General features: G+C 34.9%; 1 protein-coding gene across 1 annotated transcript in view; it reads left to right on the top strand.

Moving 5' to 3' along the window:
- LOC125060109 (glutamate synthase [NADH], amyloplastic) overlaps nt 1–17,622 on the top strand; it is a 76,858-nt gene that overhangs the window by 19,212 nt on the left and 40,024 nt on the right. The window contains exons 4-6 of the mRNA XM_047664825.1: nt 14,869–15,038; nt 16,602–16,687; nt 16,920–17,042. Coding sequence (XP_047520781.1) covers nt 14,869–15,038; nt 16,602–16,687; nt 16,920–17,042 — 379 coding nt within the window. The remainder of the gene's footprint in view (nt 1–14,868; nt 15,039–16,601; nt 16,688–16,919; nt 17,043–17,622) is intronic.

The following is a 17,622-nucleotide window of genomic DNA, read 5'->3' as shown; positions in this document are numbered from 1 at the left end:
ACACTTCATATACACTTCATATAACCTCATGTAAATGTATCTCGTAATTTTATTCTGAATACGTTCAACCATTAGAGAATATTTTTTCTCGCTCGGGAGCCAGGGTAACAGTTTCTTTTAATCCGTGGCCTCGTCAAGAGCGTCTGCTGTGCTTGAACGCAGCTTATCAAAATCCATCTACCTATAAATATACGATTTATTTTTACTGTATCTGATTTTCATGACAATCCTATTTACACGTACAAAAATTGAATAACAGAATCAAAGAGTACTCGTATTATGAAGTGTGAATGAAGGACGAATGAAACATTGGTTTGTATGAACAAATGATTGTTCATTCAATCTCATGTTGTTGTAGTTATACTTATTTCTGTGACAGAACTAATTTCTTAAATCATTTTACTAAACGGACACGTGTCTTATTCTGTGGTCGAGTACTGATGGCGTCTTATCGCGGATATGAGCCACAGACAACACATGGGTTCAGTAAAAGTTAAAACTTCGGTGTCAAGTCATTGCATTGTGGAAATAAAATTAAGCGGAATGCGACATGCCATTTTGACAATTAGCAGACTTGCCTTATTATGTAAACCTGTGTGTGTACGTGTTAACGCTACATGTGTGCATGTATATGTACGCTATTTATTGTATTATAAAGTATTTAGACCACAAGCCCATGAACAAAAAATACCTGTGAAATGACCCAACCTGAATTACGCTTAGAAGGCTGTTACTATATCTGAAAATAGCTCTGAGCACTATGCCGTCATTTCTGAGCGGTACATGTGAGTACGTGAGTGAATGGACTTTCTCAGGTACAATGGGGGAATTTCGACTAATTATTAATGTACGGCTTTGTTATAAGTGTACAGATGATTAAAAATAAATGTCGAAAAACCTAGTGCCGTACAAAAGTGATGGTGCCGGAAGTCGGTGCAAATTTTTAATTCGACGACAGTTGCAGAAGCAATATAGGTCATTTATTACTGTACGGCATTTGTGTGATTCCTTTTGGACACATATACAGATACTTTACCCGTAAACGCCGTACATATTTCCAGCGGAGCGGTCGAAAGCCAAGGGTCGCAACATATGTCTGATTAGCATATAGGTGATGATGATATGAAACAACATAAAATTAAATGATCTTGAGAGTACTTCACAAATAGATAACATTTTCCAGCATGCCGTACATTTTTTGTGGAACACATAGGTGTATGGGGTAAATTACTTTTCTCAGAAAAGAGTCATTTTCCGGTGACTTTTATCTGTACGGCAATAACACAGGTTATTAATACTTTAGACAATCTTCAATAAAAGATAAATGCCGTACACTTTCGATAGTCCGCTACCACCGCCTACCAATACAGGGCGTCCCAAAGTTATGGGAAATGAAGGGAAAGTACCTTAAATATCGTAGATAGGGTATTTTACTAAAAGAAGACTTTATGTTATTTTTAAAAGTTATTAATTCTGCATTCAAAGATTTTTTTAAAATTACTTGCCTCGTCTGGGAATCGAACCGACTTAAATGTAAAAAAAAACACCCCTACTTTTATGATGCCAATCGAAAGAATGGCCAAAAACTAATAACTCTTCTTAAGTAACATAGTATTTTAAAAGAAAGTAACAGCGTGAATATATCTTTTTAATCAAATTAAAAACATTATCTATCGTATTCGGCCTAAAAAAATCCCCTACGAGTCTGTTACTTTAGAAAAGTTATTAGGTTTTGGCCATTCTTTCGATTGGCATCATAAAAGTAGGGGTGTTTTTTTTTTTAATTTAAGCCGGTTAGATTTCCAGACGAGGCAAGTAGTTTTAAAAAAATCTTTGAATGCAGAATTACTAACTTTTAAAAATAACATAAAGTCTTCTTTTAGTAAAATACCCTATCTGCGATATTTAAGGTACTTTCCCTTCATGTCTCATAACTTTGGGACGCCCTGTATTATATTTTTATTTTTGTTAAAAATATTTTTCCTTTACCTCTCTCTGCTGGTACGATAAGGCTGTAAATATACTTTACAGCCTTATGGTAGTATACTCAGATATGTACAGTTATTTACCTTAAGGGACACCTCAAACGTCGTCGAAGTTTTTATCAGCTGTAAAGAATAATCTGGAGTAAAATGTACGGCATCTGGTTTTTTTTGTTTATTTATATTTGTTACATATAAAATAACAATAATCTTTAAAAAATATTACTCCCCATATTACTCTAGGAGCATTTGAAAAGTCATCTAAATTTCGGAAATTTCATATATTTTTTATCATAATATTTTTATTTGTTACCATTTATAATGAACGGCTATAATGTACAACGGTAATATTTAGTAACATTATGTTACTAAATATTACTTGTAATATTAGTAACATTATGTTACTAATATTACAAGTTGTCGTACATTATTCTCTGATCTTACAGCAGTAAGAACTTGGTAAATCCTGAAATTTCGATAAATATTTAATTACACAAATATTAACTATAATATTTGGACGGCATAATTATAAAACTTTATTGTCCGTGTTAAATAATATTTTGAACATGTTGCCGTACATTTTACAATGACCTTAGGGTATATGGGTGTAGGGGTAGGGTTCCGACCCTTGGCTTTCGACCGCTCCGCTGGAAATATGTACGGCGTTTACGGGTAAAGTATCTGTATATGTGTCCAAAAGGAATCATACAAATGCCGTACAGTAATAAATGACCTATATTGCTTCTGCAACTGTCGTCGAATTAAAAATTTGCACCGACTTCCGGCACCATCACTTTTGTACGGCACTAGGTTTTTCGACATTTATTTTTAATCATCTGTACACTTATAACAAAGCCGTACATTAATAATTAGTCGAAATTCCCCCATTGTACCTGAGAAAGTCCATTCACTCACGTACTCACATGTACCGCTCAGAAATGACGGCATAGTGCTCAGAGCTATTTTCAGATATAGTAACAGCCTTCTAAGCGTAATTCAGGTTGGGTCATTTCACATGTATTTTTTGTTCATGGGCTTGTGGTCTAATTGTCATAGTGTCATAATCTGATAACATATGAATTAGTATTGACTGCGATCATTGCTGATTGTGATAGGGCTTATGGTAAAACATCTGAACTCTATGGTATGGATTTATTCGTCATCAACTCAAGCGACTGCTCTTTTCTTTATCTTGATTTTCGTGATCTGTAACCACTTCCTTAAAAACAAAATTATCACTAATATTACATACATATTTATTATTATTTATATAAATTTCAAACTTGCCAACCTGTCCTATGCTGAAACAGAAAATATTCTTATAGTGCAAAAATAGTTTAAATTATGTGTTATGTTCTATATCATAAAGTAAAATACTGTTTACTTGTCAAAAGGAAGAGACTGGCTGCCCACAACACAGGGAATCCTAGTGTGGGGGCCAGTGCACTTTACTTTTCCTACATATCCTATGCAAAATAAAGTTTTTTCTTTCTTCCATTTATGGCAGTGACACCAACTCCATAAAAATATTTCCAATAGGACTAACTTCAAATACTCTTAAATATCAAATAAATACGCCTGTGCACAAACATTACGATTATAACATAACAATGTTTACACAGACAAAAATTATTATAGGATCATAAAGCAAAATATCAAATTACAAAACGTGGAAGAACCAAACAAACTGATAACAGAATGCCCTTCCTGTAATCGGATAAAATATCCTGTTCGAGAAAATATCGAGATTTTTTGGGACCTGCAGTCGATTGCACAGTCTGCGGGTCCATTTTACATATTTATATATTATGACCTAATAATATGTATAAATGATTATTTTTTCTTTCTTTAAACTTTGCATATAAGTTTTCGCATCATCTCATTTTCTTTTTATACATTATTTTTAGCTTTTTGTACTTTTCTAACGGTTTGTAACAGTTTATGTTTGGTTTAGTTTGTTCGTTGGGTTTTAGGATTAATATGAATTGTACAGAAACGTTCGTTTAACAAAATAGTTCTTGCAAAATTACCTACTATTAAGCCCTGGACATCTTGATTCCCCCTAAATCTGGCATCACTGACTTATGTATCCCGTATTGACGGTTGCAAACCGTTAAGTTTGGCCTGGGAACCTAGCCCATCTTCAGCTTCAGGTTTTATTTCCAACCAACGTCAAATCACGATGTCGGGTCGTGTTTATCACTTACTGTTATCAGATCCAGAGATATAGAGATATATATTAACAGTAATATTTAAATAATCTCAAGTTTACCAGTTATAACTCGATGGCGCGTGTAAGGTACAGAAGGTTTACACACATTAAAGATAATAAATTAATCAGCAGCAGATCTTATGCCTTTGATTGTGGAGTCAAAGATTATTTATGTATATATTTTATTAATTAACACTGTGTTGCAGTAATACAGAAATACAGTACAATTAAATAGAAGGCGGCCTTATCGCTTTCGAGCGAATTTCTACCAGGCAAACCACTCGACACCATAGTTTTATCTACAGTACACTTATGAACGTCATATTTACTACTAATTCACAAATCAAGAGTGTATGCAGTTTCCATCCTCTACACTTAAAAAAAGGTTTTATTAAAATACAAGTAACAAAGCGGTCCTTAGATTCAAAAAATAATTGTACTTCTAAATAATTAATTACAAAGAAGAACTGTGAGCAGACAATAACCATGGTAAGTAAGGATTAAGTTTCGTTATGTTTGCGAAAAGCTTATGAAATCCTAAGTTTATTCTTGACAAGAGTTTTTAAAAATCGACTTAATGTACTACTTTTGGAAATAATGAAACGTGAAACATTATAACTACATTAGTTTGATAATAATATAGTAATGATAATATATTTTAATACTGTGATATTTTATCACTAAATATAATATAAAAATTGACTATAATGATGTGACTCATAATGTCTGTAAATTCTATGTAAAATTCCTTAAAGACAAATTTGCACGTCATTATGATCGTCATTATGCGAACTTTAGATTGTACCATCTTAATATTTTTGTACCATATTCTTGCAAATAAATAACCTTATATAATTATTGTAAAAAAAAGGTTTAGAATGTATTTATCTTTAAGACACAGACACAGCGCACCCATAAGGGTTATAAAACAACCACACACAAATCCATAGTGTGTAGTCCATCCATACGCACACACGCATACTGAAGGTCTTATACGACTTGTTTGATTCAATGTAAGACTAGTAGTAAGATTTACCACAGAATAATTGTAATATAGTTACCGCACAGGGGCTCCCTAGTGTCGGGACTAGCGTTAGATCAATTTTGTCATAATCATATTTCTAAATTGAATAAAGTTTCATTATTATTATTGTACTCGATATATCGAGTCATGCAATGCATAAAAGCTACAGAGTTTGCTTCGTTTACTTAATTGTTGTAATAAAATAAATACGTCTAATGTCAATCATGAGCTATCATCCCATTAGAAGCCCTGTTATAAAAAATATCTCAAGAGACGACTGTCGACGCATGTCATACAATTTAACGCGATTATTACAACCATAAATGCATATAATTTTACAACACCAAGAAGCTTAGGAGTGCAATAATTGTGAATTACTTTAAAGATATCACGTATTGATCTCGTGAAAATTATTCAATGTTTGAAGTATTGTATAAAGAAATTGATGCTTTCTTTGGTTACTTTTGATTTTTTTATTTGGACCACATACTTCGGACGAACACATGATACAACAAAAAAAAATACAATCTCTAAAAAGAATTAAACTATTTGAATCAACAATTGAATTATCGGTACTGTGTTCTTATAAGTGGCGCTACAACCTTTTTAGGTCTGGGCCTCAAATTTAATGTATCCGTTTCATGATCATTGGCAATCTAATAGGCAAGTAGGTGATCTTCGCGTTCGAGCTAATGTTAAATGCGCACATAGACAGTCCATTGGTGTACCGACGACATTGGTGTGTGAGTCGCACGCTGAAGCCACTTGATTAACACCTTAGAGAACCATGACACACGTCAAAACTCTGGAAGCTATCCAGGTGTAGGAACTATCGCATTGGTTATAAATGTTTAAGTAAAATAATTATGTGAAATTAAATTACTGTCAGTGTCGTCCATAATTAGTTTAATATTAGCGACTATCTTTATGGATTTAATGCTACCTTAGGGAGCGTTCAAGTATTACGTAACGCAATTTTTTGAGATTATGGACCCCCCCCCCCCTGTAACTCGTAACGTTTTTCAGTACCTAGCCAAGTACAGTACTACAGACCACCTAGTGACTCTTTAGTTACTATTATGTGGTGTAAGTCGACAAAAATATTAACAATAACGCGTAATTTAATCCCCGCCCCGCATCGTAACGTTTTACAAAAGGAATAAATTAGCTCCCTACCCTTTATCGTTATTTGATGACATCGGGATGCGTAAAACACAGAAATCTACCATTTACGATTGTTTTGAAAAAGTAAATATTGATATTAACAACACTAATGCGACATACATCATTGACGGAGGATACTTACTATACACCGCGTTGTGTGGGATAGCGCGCTAAGTACACTACCTCATAGGTGGCGTGGACGTGTGCATATTATGACGATAACAACTTTTATAACTTTTTGAATCGTTATATCTCAGAAACGGTGGCTCGTAAGAAAAAAAGTATTGATACATTTTTTATAGATAATTTTATGATCTACAATTTTTGTCTGAGGTACTTTTATGATAAAACTTACCGTTTTGCTGAAAATCGTGAAAAACTCATTTTTTTGACCTTTGCCCCTGAATAAAAAAATTTCCTTACACGGAAATGATGGGGAACTTCTAGACATTGTTTATAATTATGTTTTGAAAAATTTCACAGAAATTCAGCTTGTTGGGACTCAAATCACGATGTCGGGTCGTGTTTATCACTTACTGTTATCAGATCCAGAGATATAGAGATATATATTAACAGTAATATTTAAATAATCTCAAGTTTACCAGTTATAACTCGATGGCGCGTGTAAGGTACAGAAGGTTTACACACATTAAAGATAATAAATTAATCAGCAGCAGATCTTATGCCTTTGATTGTGGAGTCAAAGATTATTTATGTATATATTTTATTAATTAACACTGTGTTGCAGTAATACAGAAATACAGTACAATTAAATAGAAGGCGGCCTTATCGCTTTCGAGCGAATTTCTACCAGGCAAACCACTCGACACCATAGTTTTATCTACAGTACACTTATGAACGTCATATTTACTACTAATTCACAAATCAAGAGTGTATGCAGTTTCCATCCTCTACACTTAAAAAAAGGTTTTATTAAAATACAAGTAACAAAGCGGTCCTTAGATTCAAAAACGCAATTTTTTGAGATTATGGACCCCCCCCCCATGTAACTCGTAACGTTTTTCAGTACCTAGCCAAGTACAGTACTACAGACCACCTAGTGACTCTTTAGTTACTATTATGTGGTGTAAGTCGACAAAAATATTAACAATAACGCGTAATTTAATCCCCGCCCCGCATCGTAACGTTTTACAAAAGGAATAAATTAGCTCCCTACCCTTTATCGTTATTTGATGACATCGGGATGCGTAAAACACAGAAATCTACCATTTACGATTGTTTTGAAAAAGTAAATATTGATATTAACAACACTAATGCGACATACATCATTGACGGAGGATACTTACTATACACCGCGTTGTGTGGGATAGCGCGCTAAGTACACTACCTCATAGGTGGCGTGGACGTGTGCATATTATGACGATAACAACTTTTATAACTTTTTGAATCGTTATATCTCAGAAACGGTGGCTCGTAAGAAAAAAAGTATTGATACATTTTTTATAGATAATTTTATGATCTACAATTTTTATCTGAGGTACTTTTATGATAAAACTTACCGTTTTGCTGAAAATCGTGAAAAACTCATTTTTTTGACCTTTGCCCCTGAATAAAAAAATTTCCTTACACGGAAATGATGGGGAACTTCTAGACATTGTTTATAATTATGTTTTGAAAAATTTCACAGAAATTCAGCTTGTTGGGACTTTATGTAACTTCACTCTCATTTTTTGGTCTAAATTGACCGGGCTATATGTCTTAACTCGTGACATGTGAACGATCTTACAGTTAACCTTGAATGGTTATAATCAGTCATAACAAGACAAGTCTAGGAATTTGCTATGCATTAGCTGTTCGTCAGTTTATATTTTTACTAATATAAGACGAATATTTATTCATACAAATACATACATACATACCACTTGAAAATTTGGACATATTTAAGCTATTTGAAACGAAAACACATTGCGCGTACGAGGTGTCTAAATGAATTTTCGTTGTCGCATAATACATGATACTCATTTGTCAAATATTTGTTTATTTTTCTGTTAGGTATAAGAAGAACCTTACATGATGTTGACATATAAATCTCTCCCTATCTGTAAAGAATATACTTTATATCCAAAATAGCAATTTTTCCAATTTTCTTAATGACATTGTATTGTATTTTATATAAATAAACTAATTAATATATTTCTATAAATAGTTCGTCTCCTTAACCTAATAACGGTGATACCGCTTTAGTACCTACACGAATCCTTGAATCTATTTTTTTCATAATGAGGCTAATTCACAATATAATGCTAGTATCAATAGCATGAAAAATTACGTAGTAATTTCAAAATTGAGATATCTCACGCGAGAATCTAACCCTTGTATCTGTATTATAACCACATCGCTAAATAGTAAATTATGATTATGCTATGTGTATGTGTGTATGAGTTATGTAACCTAACATTAGTTGTTACATATACATATTGTCTAAATTAATTAGTATTTTTTTTTGTTTGAGCAATAGATGGCGTTAGGCGTGTGCAAAAACTCGATGGCGTAACGACATCTTAGAATTATATAACATTTAGGGTTTATTAATTAATGAAGTTTCCTTTGTATAAATCAAGTGTCCCTCTCTGTTAATAATAAATAATAAGTGAATTGTGTTGTCAGTGGATTGAAATAGCTGCCGTGAGTAGTGTCGCATATAAGGTATAATTTATTTAGCGCTTGCAAGGGTTTTCGTGAAACGCCTTAGTGCTCAAATGTGGGACTTAGTATTTACAAATCTCGAGCGAAACCTAGTAATAAAACCTTTGATTTGATATACGCCTCACCTCTAGTGTTGTGTGTGTCAAATGTCATTCCGTGATAGGTTTTTGTTCACATATTTTAGTTAATATTTAAAAGCGTAAACAAAATGTTAACAATCATCGCACACTTGAAGCCAATATGAGCCCTTTAGTTTTTACCACACTAAATACTCGTTTCCGATAATGTCCAATAACATAAGTGTCATTTAGATTTGTGAACCCTTAGATAAGCCACGTTAGTTTTTGTTAGAGTCGCAACCCCACTGCCCCTAATGTTATTTTAGTTATAAGCTCATGTTTTAAATTTTAAAACCAGTTGTTACCCAACTCCAAACAAAGCTTTTTATTTGAACAACTTTTCCCATCTATTTCATAACTTTCGTATTTCTTACATAATGATTAACTATGATAATATTAATCGATATCAGTGAATCAATTTCTTTTATTAGGTTCGATAATACCACATAAGGCCTGCTAATTTAAGTGTAGATAAAAATATGATGACATTTGAATGTTTTTCATGGAAAAAAATTTACTATAGCATGCGATACGTCGCTGATTTAGAGATTAAAACCTTGGAAAATTAATGAAAATTTTAATTAAAGATTACAATTGTGTTTTATATAAAGTAATTCGTGGTCAGATGATTGGACACGGTCAACCCCTCAATACTTTTCAGACCAAATATTAACTTAATTTGTGAAATTACTCAATCAGTCCTTGGGCTTTTAATTAATCAAAAATAACAAGTATAATAGTAGTAGTATAGTAAATACCTAGTATAATCCCGAAATTAACATAGCAATCCAAAAAGCAGTTATATTATCACGAATCACACGCAAATTCCTACAAGACTATAGTTTATTGCCAAATCTTCTCTTCGGCTCTACTCCCTTGTTTTGGAACAGGTAGTAACTTTAAATTTAGAACCTTTAATTCTTTTCATAAGTGTCATGAAAAATATAAAAATGATCAAAATATGTATGCAATCTGTAGCGCCACTGTTATATTATTATTATTAAGTGTACATGGAAAGTTACCTATATGAATAAATCAATATAGATTTTATAAATAAGGGCTTTGGAAACTTAAAATGTTTTTGTATTGGAAAAAGCCGAAATACATATAAGAAAAGAAAATTCTAGACTTATTCTGAGGTCTATTTGCAGACATCGGAACCTCAAGGTCGGCCTTCAATAACACCCAAGGAATTTGCGTTCTCTCAATTGTCGTAATTTTTTTGTGTTTTGTTTCTGATGCAACTTATGTTTACCTTTTGTTAAGCATAGCTTCACTGTACGAGGACCTTAGAGGATTTTAGTAGGTGCATTGTCGGCCTTTCTTAAAAAAGAGCAGTTTGTAAGTAAGAGTTTGCAATTTTGAATTGAAATCCGAATAGCCTAACAGTGTCTTCATTATTTAATACATTTAATTCCCTTAATACAAGACAAATAAATATAAATATGAAATATAATTCTATACTTTTTTGTGCATTTTGAAGTCGGATGAATTTTTATATAGTGTATAACAGAACGCAATACCAAAGTATTCCTCATGCGTTATAAAATGCCAATGCCAATATCATATTTTTGTGGGGTTTAGGTGTGTAATTTATAATAGTTTTATGTAACACTAGCGGCCTGTCCCGGCTTCGCAGGGGTGGACATTTTTTTTATTTTTTTTTGTAGAAATTTATGTTTTTTTTTTATATTGTGGAACTTTTTTGTTCTATCATCAATCTGATGTCGCAGCGCATGCGATGATAGATATTATATAGGCATTTTTTTTTACACCTTGGGTAACATTGTAGTTTTAGTAGGGATCCTTTTTTTCTTGCAATTAAAATAGCCTATATTAATCAGTGATTATGTAGCATTCAAATGGTGAAAGAATTTTTAAAATCGGTTTACATAACTTTAAACATACTTACATACAAATCTTTCCTCTTTATAGATATTTATAGTAGGTATAGATAGGGTAACAAAATTTTTACTATGCGGTTGGAATTATGGGCAGGTGCTAGTAATAGAATCGAAAACGCGCATTACGCGATGTCTAGACGATCAATTTCACCTTGAGGTTGGAATGAATACTGAATATACTGGCTTTTATCTATATGGTGTTGATTATGGTGCTGGCCTCGCTTCAGCTTGTATCATCCCCAAGGTTGTGGGTCAATTATCCAATGGACTTTGGGGCCGTTCATGTATTACGTAAGCAGATTTACTCCCCTCCTCTTGTCAGCAAAAGAAAACAAAGCTCTCAAAAATAATAGTACATATTATTTGTAGGAATCCTCGAAAATGCATTTCTTTCTAAGCATAGACATTGTGTGGGTTATATGTGTAAAATATAAATAATTACTGTTGACGTAAGCACTAAATAAGAAAATCAAAGAACCTGTAGTACGTACGTAATACTTCGGTCCCTTTCTGTCTATGTGCGCATTTATCACTTGCTAGTGAAGGAAAACAAACCGAAAAATGAATGCTACTTGCTAAAATGATACAAAAAAATGAAAATAAAATAAATAACAAAAAAAATTCCGTACACTTAGGTTGGTTGCAAATTTTATACGTGATATGAAATATTATATCGAAAACTTCCCCAAGTTTGCAGAACTTTTGGAATTTTTTTCACGACCAAAACTTATTTTTAACAATGTTCCGGACCGCAGAGCAGGTTGCAAAATTTTATAGTTTGTTTGAATACCACTCCCGACCTTACATCAAAATTTGAAAACTTTTGGAATTATAATGAATTAATTGTCTTGACTGACTGGACTATATGTGGAACCCAACAAATGCGCAACACAGTCTGTGCACTTTTGCATCGCACTAGTTTTAAGCTGCCCCTATATCTAGAATTCCTACGTATGATAATATTAGCACAGGCACGTTAGTCAATAGCTAAGTGACGTCACATGCGCGCGCACACTACTCCTTTGACCTTTAAACTCCTGACTGGAGCTGAGATTATTGATCGTACAGTGTATTTATAAATACTTGTGAATGGATGAATTTCCTGTATTTTGCCGGTTGAGCAACAGGCTGAAGTGACCAGAGATATATTCTATTTTATCTACTTATACTTGAAGCAAAGGTTCTGCATATAAAGGGTTTTTCAACAAGAACTTTGTTTTCTAAAACAAAATAAAACAAAGAATTTAGAGGAAAATGAATAAAATTTTTATTGTATTACAAAGAGAAAAGTTTGGCAATTATGAATGAAAAATAATATCTGGCAAATGTCCACCACGACCACGCTGACAGATGTTGATTCTTTCATCAAAATTTTTAATCACTTTTTGGCAAAATGGAGGGTCTATTTCGTTAATGACATCACGGATTTTGAGTTTTAAGGCTGCAATCGATTCGATTGGCTCCGTATAGACTCTGTCTTTAACATAGCCCCACAAAAAATAATCCAGTGGTGTTAAATCACACGATCTGGCTGGCCACTTAACAGCTGAACTTCGCGAAATTATGCGCTCGGGAAATTTGGTTTGCAATAAATTGATCGTTTCATTGGCTGTGTGACATGTGGCACCGTCCTGTTGAAACCACATTTCAGTGATATCCATGTCATCAATAATAGGCCAAAATTTAGTGGTTAACATCTCGCGATACCGTGATCCATTGACTGTTACCGCATTTCCAGCCTCATCTTCGAAAAAAAACGGCCCAATCACGCCTCCAGACCACATAGTGCACCACACAGTAACACGTTGAGTATGCAAAGCCTTCTCAATAATTGCTTTAGGATTTTCAGAAGCCCAAATGCGACAATTTTGCTTGTTGACGTACCCTGACAAATGAAAATGGGCTTCGTCTGAAAAAATGATTTTTTCAGAAAAACCAGCAGGTTGTTCCTGAATGAACTGAGCGAATCTGCGGCGATTTGAATGGTCGATCAGCTTTAATTCCTGCACCAGTTGAATCTTGTAAGGCTTCAAAGCCAAATCCTTTCGCAAAATTCGCCATGTTGTGCTTTTGGATAACCCCAATTGTTGAGAACGTCGTGAAATTGACAAATTTTGATCTTCTTCAACACTGTGGCTCACGGCGGCGATGTTTTCTGTTGAACGACCCGGTCGAACACGTGTTGATGTTGGCACATTTTGTACCGAGCCTGTCGACTCAAATTTCGCGACCAAATTCTTAACAGCGGTCTCAGAAGGACGATTATGCTGGCCGAAAATATCACGAATTTTACGAAATGTAACTTTAACAGAACCACCATGTTTATAGTGGATTTGAATTATTTTAATGCGATTTTCGAGCGAAATTGAATTCATTGTAATAATTGCCAAAGCACCTGCTACGAATACCGCCAAAAACTAAATGTCAAAACTATCACGTTCTCGGTGTGGCCACAATTGAAAAACAAAGTTCTTGTTGAAATACCCTTTATAATACGATTTACATAATAATTGTATGCCGCGACATCTAGCATAGTTGTTGACAACATATTAAATTGCGTATATTAAGAACCTGGAGCAGTGTTGGCCTAGTGGCTTTAGCGTGCGACTCTCATCCTTGAGGTCGTAGGTTCGATCCCCGGCTGTGCACCAATGGATTTTCTTTCTGTGTTCGCATTTAATATTCGCTCGATCGGTGAAGGAAAACATTGTAAGGAAACAGCCTAAGGCACAGTAGTCTGATCACCTTCTTGTCTATTAGACTGACAAATGACCACGAATCAGATTCAGAAATCTGAGGCCCAGACCTAAAAAGATTGTTGTGCCACTGGTTTATTTTCATATTCAGATTATATAGTTTACGATACTTTAATTGTCTAAACACATTTCCTTAACAATCCATTGTTTTAGGAACTTTCTGTATGATATTTTTTTTTTTTTTTTTTATGTAACAGGAGGCAAACGGGCAGGAGGCTCACCTGATGTTAAGTGATACCTCCGCCCATGGACACTCACAATGCCAGAAGGCTCGCAAGTGCGTTGCCGGCCTTTCAAGAATTGGTACGCTCTTTTCTTGAAGGACCCTAAGTCGAATTGGTTCGGAAATACTTCTGTGGGCAGCTGGTTCCACATAGTGGTGGTGCGCGGCAAAAACTGCCTTAGAAAACGCTCTGTTGTGGAACGACGGACGTCGAGGTGATACGGATGGTATTTTGTATTTTGCCTTGACGTCCGATGATGAAACTCAGCTGCAGGTATTAGACCGAACAACTCCTCTGAACACTCTCCATGGTAAATGCGGTAGAAGATGCAGAGAGATCCTACATCTCTACGCAACGCCAAGGGATCAAGCCGCACGGAAAGTGACTGGTCGTCGACGATTCGAACCGCTCTTCGTTGAATACGGTCAAGTGGAAGGAGCGCGTGTGGTACCCCCCTGGGGTAGTTTCTGTTTTTTCTGCACCTTCATATTTCTTGTAGAGGGGGGGGAGGGGGATGGGCTCCGGGAGTCTCTCTCACCGCACGAAACGCGAGTACAATAGGGCGAACCTATTGCATCACTTCACGCCGGTTTTCTGAGAGAGACAGTGGTACTGCCCCGGTCGTGCCTGCCCATTTGGCTGAAGCCCGAAGGCAACAGCATGGCACTCCCACTAGGAAGGGGTTGACTGATTGCGCTGATGAAATAACCTCTGTCACAGGTTATTTCACCAGTGGGCGATGGGGTCGTCACATCCCGACGCCACAAAACTATGACCTAAACTTAAAATCTTTAAAATTTTCCTATCTCTTTTCAGAGACTCGCACCAAATAGATCTTCCTCCCTTCGGGAAGTACGCAACTGGCATATTCTTTCTGGACAAGCTCCATCACCAGAACATTGAAGCCAAGTTCTTGATTCTGGCTGAGAGTCTTGGACTTAAGGTCCTCTGTTGGAGAACTGTTCCAACCAACAATTCTACCATTGGTAAGAAATTTTCTATTACATTTGTTTTGTTAATTAAAATAGTTAATGACTTTATTAATTCTACGATAAATGTTAAATTCTGAATTCATAGTTGCGTTAAGGGTCCTCTTCATTCTCAAAATGTCTTAGGGGCAGTTCTAGTATTACGTAAGCACTAAAGGGGGGGACTTTGATTTTCTTATTTGGTGATTACGTCAACAGTAATTATTTACTTTATTAGACATGTTACCTATGTCTATGCTTAAAAACTAATGTATTTTCGAGGGTTGCTACAAAAAAATTAATACGTTTATGTACTATTATTTTTGAGAGCTTTGCTTACTTTTGCTGACAAGAGGAAGGGGGGGGGATAAATTGCATTAAATCTGCTTACGTAATACTTGAACGGCCCCTACAATAATTGAAGATATGGTTTTATGTAATTTTATTTACTAAAGAATCTGGAATAAAAACTGATGTTTCCTTATGAGAATTGATTCTCCTATTCTAGCAACGATAGGACCAACAATGAGATGTACAACAATGAGATGTAGGGCAAATCATAAATGTTTTCGTGCCATAATAGTCCGGTCAATCTATACATTGCAAGCTACCAGAATTACCATCAAGCTGAAATTAAGTAAACTTGTTCAAAACACAATTAACAACAACTTTAAAAAAAAAAAAGATAATGTTATGATCTACAATTTTTGTCTGAGGTAATTTTATGATAAAACTTGCCGTTTTGAAGAAAATCGCGAAAAACCCATTTTTTTTGCCTTGAGTAATTTTTTTTCCATGGGTCGTAACGATGGGGAATTTTGAAATTAATTGTGTTTTGAACAAGTTTACTCAATTTCAGCTTGATGGTAATTCTAGTAGCTTCGCTCTTGTTTTTTGACCCAATTTGACCGGACTATAAGCCATTTCAGTAGAACGTTCTAAACTATTTGAAACTCTTGCTTTGTACCGCAGAACTAGGAGAATTAATGAACTTCTGTAATTGTAATGAAGGAGGCCCTTCGAAAAGTCATTTGTAACAATGCCGATCTTGTTCGTATCATCACATTGTCTCGCTTCCATACGGGCAGTTGCGATGTTGTTTCGCTACTCATTGCAGGTCGTACACGTAGTATTGGGTCGTAAAAAGCGGCCGAGCCGGTCATGCGATGCTTTGACCACACGGTTTGTTCAATTTAACACTGTATGTGCTACTGTTGAAGCTAAAATCATTCTGTTCTCATATTTTTCTCGATACTAATGTTATAATTCTTGTAATGTATGTAGAAGAAATGTTTCGATTTAAGTATGGGAAAAGATTAACTCATAGTATCAGTTGCCATATCAAATTCATTCATTGTAATGTATTTCGTTTTTATTAGAGTAATTTAAAAGTAATATTTGTACAAATTGTGTAAATTGATTTTTGTTTATGAGATAATAAATGAGTTGGCTAATTGGAAGTTCATTCCCAGTGATCTTATCAATACTAGTTAAATTCCGATAGTTAAATATAGTAGTTAGAAGTATAGCAATTGGCTCTAGAGGACAGTTAAGTAATTGCCAATTTTAACTAACTTTCAGGTCAAGTGGCTCGTAACTCGGAGCCATATATGCGTCAAGTGTTTGTAACTGGCGATATTGACGACGAGCAGCATCTCGCCCGTCAGGTAAGAGATATCGGTACCGATACGACACCACGAGTATGAACTTGCAACGCCGTGTGCGATTTCAAACTCTACTCTATAATAAGGACGACGAACTCTTGAAGGATTTCTTTCAGATCGCGCGCCGGCCGCTGCTGAGTCGAGACTCGCCGTTGCAAACGTAATTTAATACACCCTTATTGCCCGTTCGTGGACCTATTTTGGATTGTTTCTGGATTGTATGTTATGTTCGCAGGTGTTCGTGTTACGTAAACGTGCGTCGCACGAGCTTATCCTGCCCGGAGCTCGGTTCTATATTTGCAGTCTGTCCTTGAAAACCGTCGTCTATAAAGGATTGCTTACGTCCAACCAATTATGGGTAACACATACATATTGTTCTTTGTGATTAAGTTTTTAATCGGATATTAAAACAAGATTAATTTTTAAAAGTACCAAGTAGGCAAACATTTTATCTTGTCACGTTGTTTGTCCGCGATGGACTCTTAAACTACCGAACCGATTTCATTCAAATTTGCACACCTTGTGTAGTTTGATCCAACTTAAAAGATAGGATAGCTTACATCTCAATTTATACCCGCAATATTATTTTATTGCAAATTATTTGATATTCACAATTCTAACAGATGGCGCTGTGCTGAAAGTACCAACGTTTCACATAAGCAACAATTTAATTGCATAACCACCAAAAAAGCATGGTGGTCCCCATGACTGGTGTTCTCCTACCGTTTCCCTTGAATAGTTTACTACTATGTAATATAATATACCGTAGCCACAGCAACGCTTGGCCGGTCTGCTAGTTTTGTATATATTTTGCCTGCAAACTGAACTAACATGGTTAAATTAAATAATATTTGCATGTTTTAAAAAAACTTTATTGTCTTGTTTCATCAGGGCAATGTTGGAATTTTTACTGAGTATATTATTGAGGCAGTTAACAG

The sequence above is a fragment of the Pieris napi genome, chromosome 21 (genome assembly GCF_905475465.1).
Source record: "Pieris napi chromosome 21, ilPieNapi1.2, whole genome shotgun sequence".
In the NCBI taxonomy this organism is placed as follows: Eukaryota; Metazoa; Arthropoda; class Insecta; order Lepidoptera; family Pieridae; genus Pieris; species Pieris napi.
Note: the sequence above shows the minus strand (reverse complement) of the source record. Positions and strands in the feature narration are given on the sequence as shown.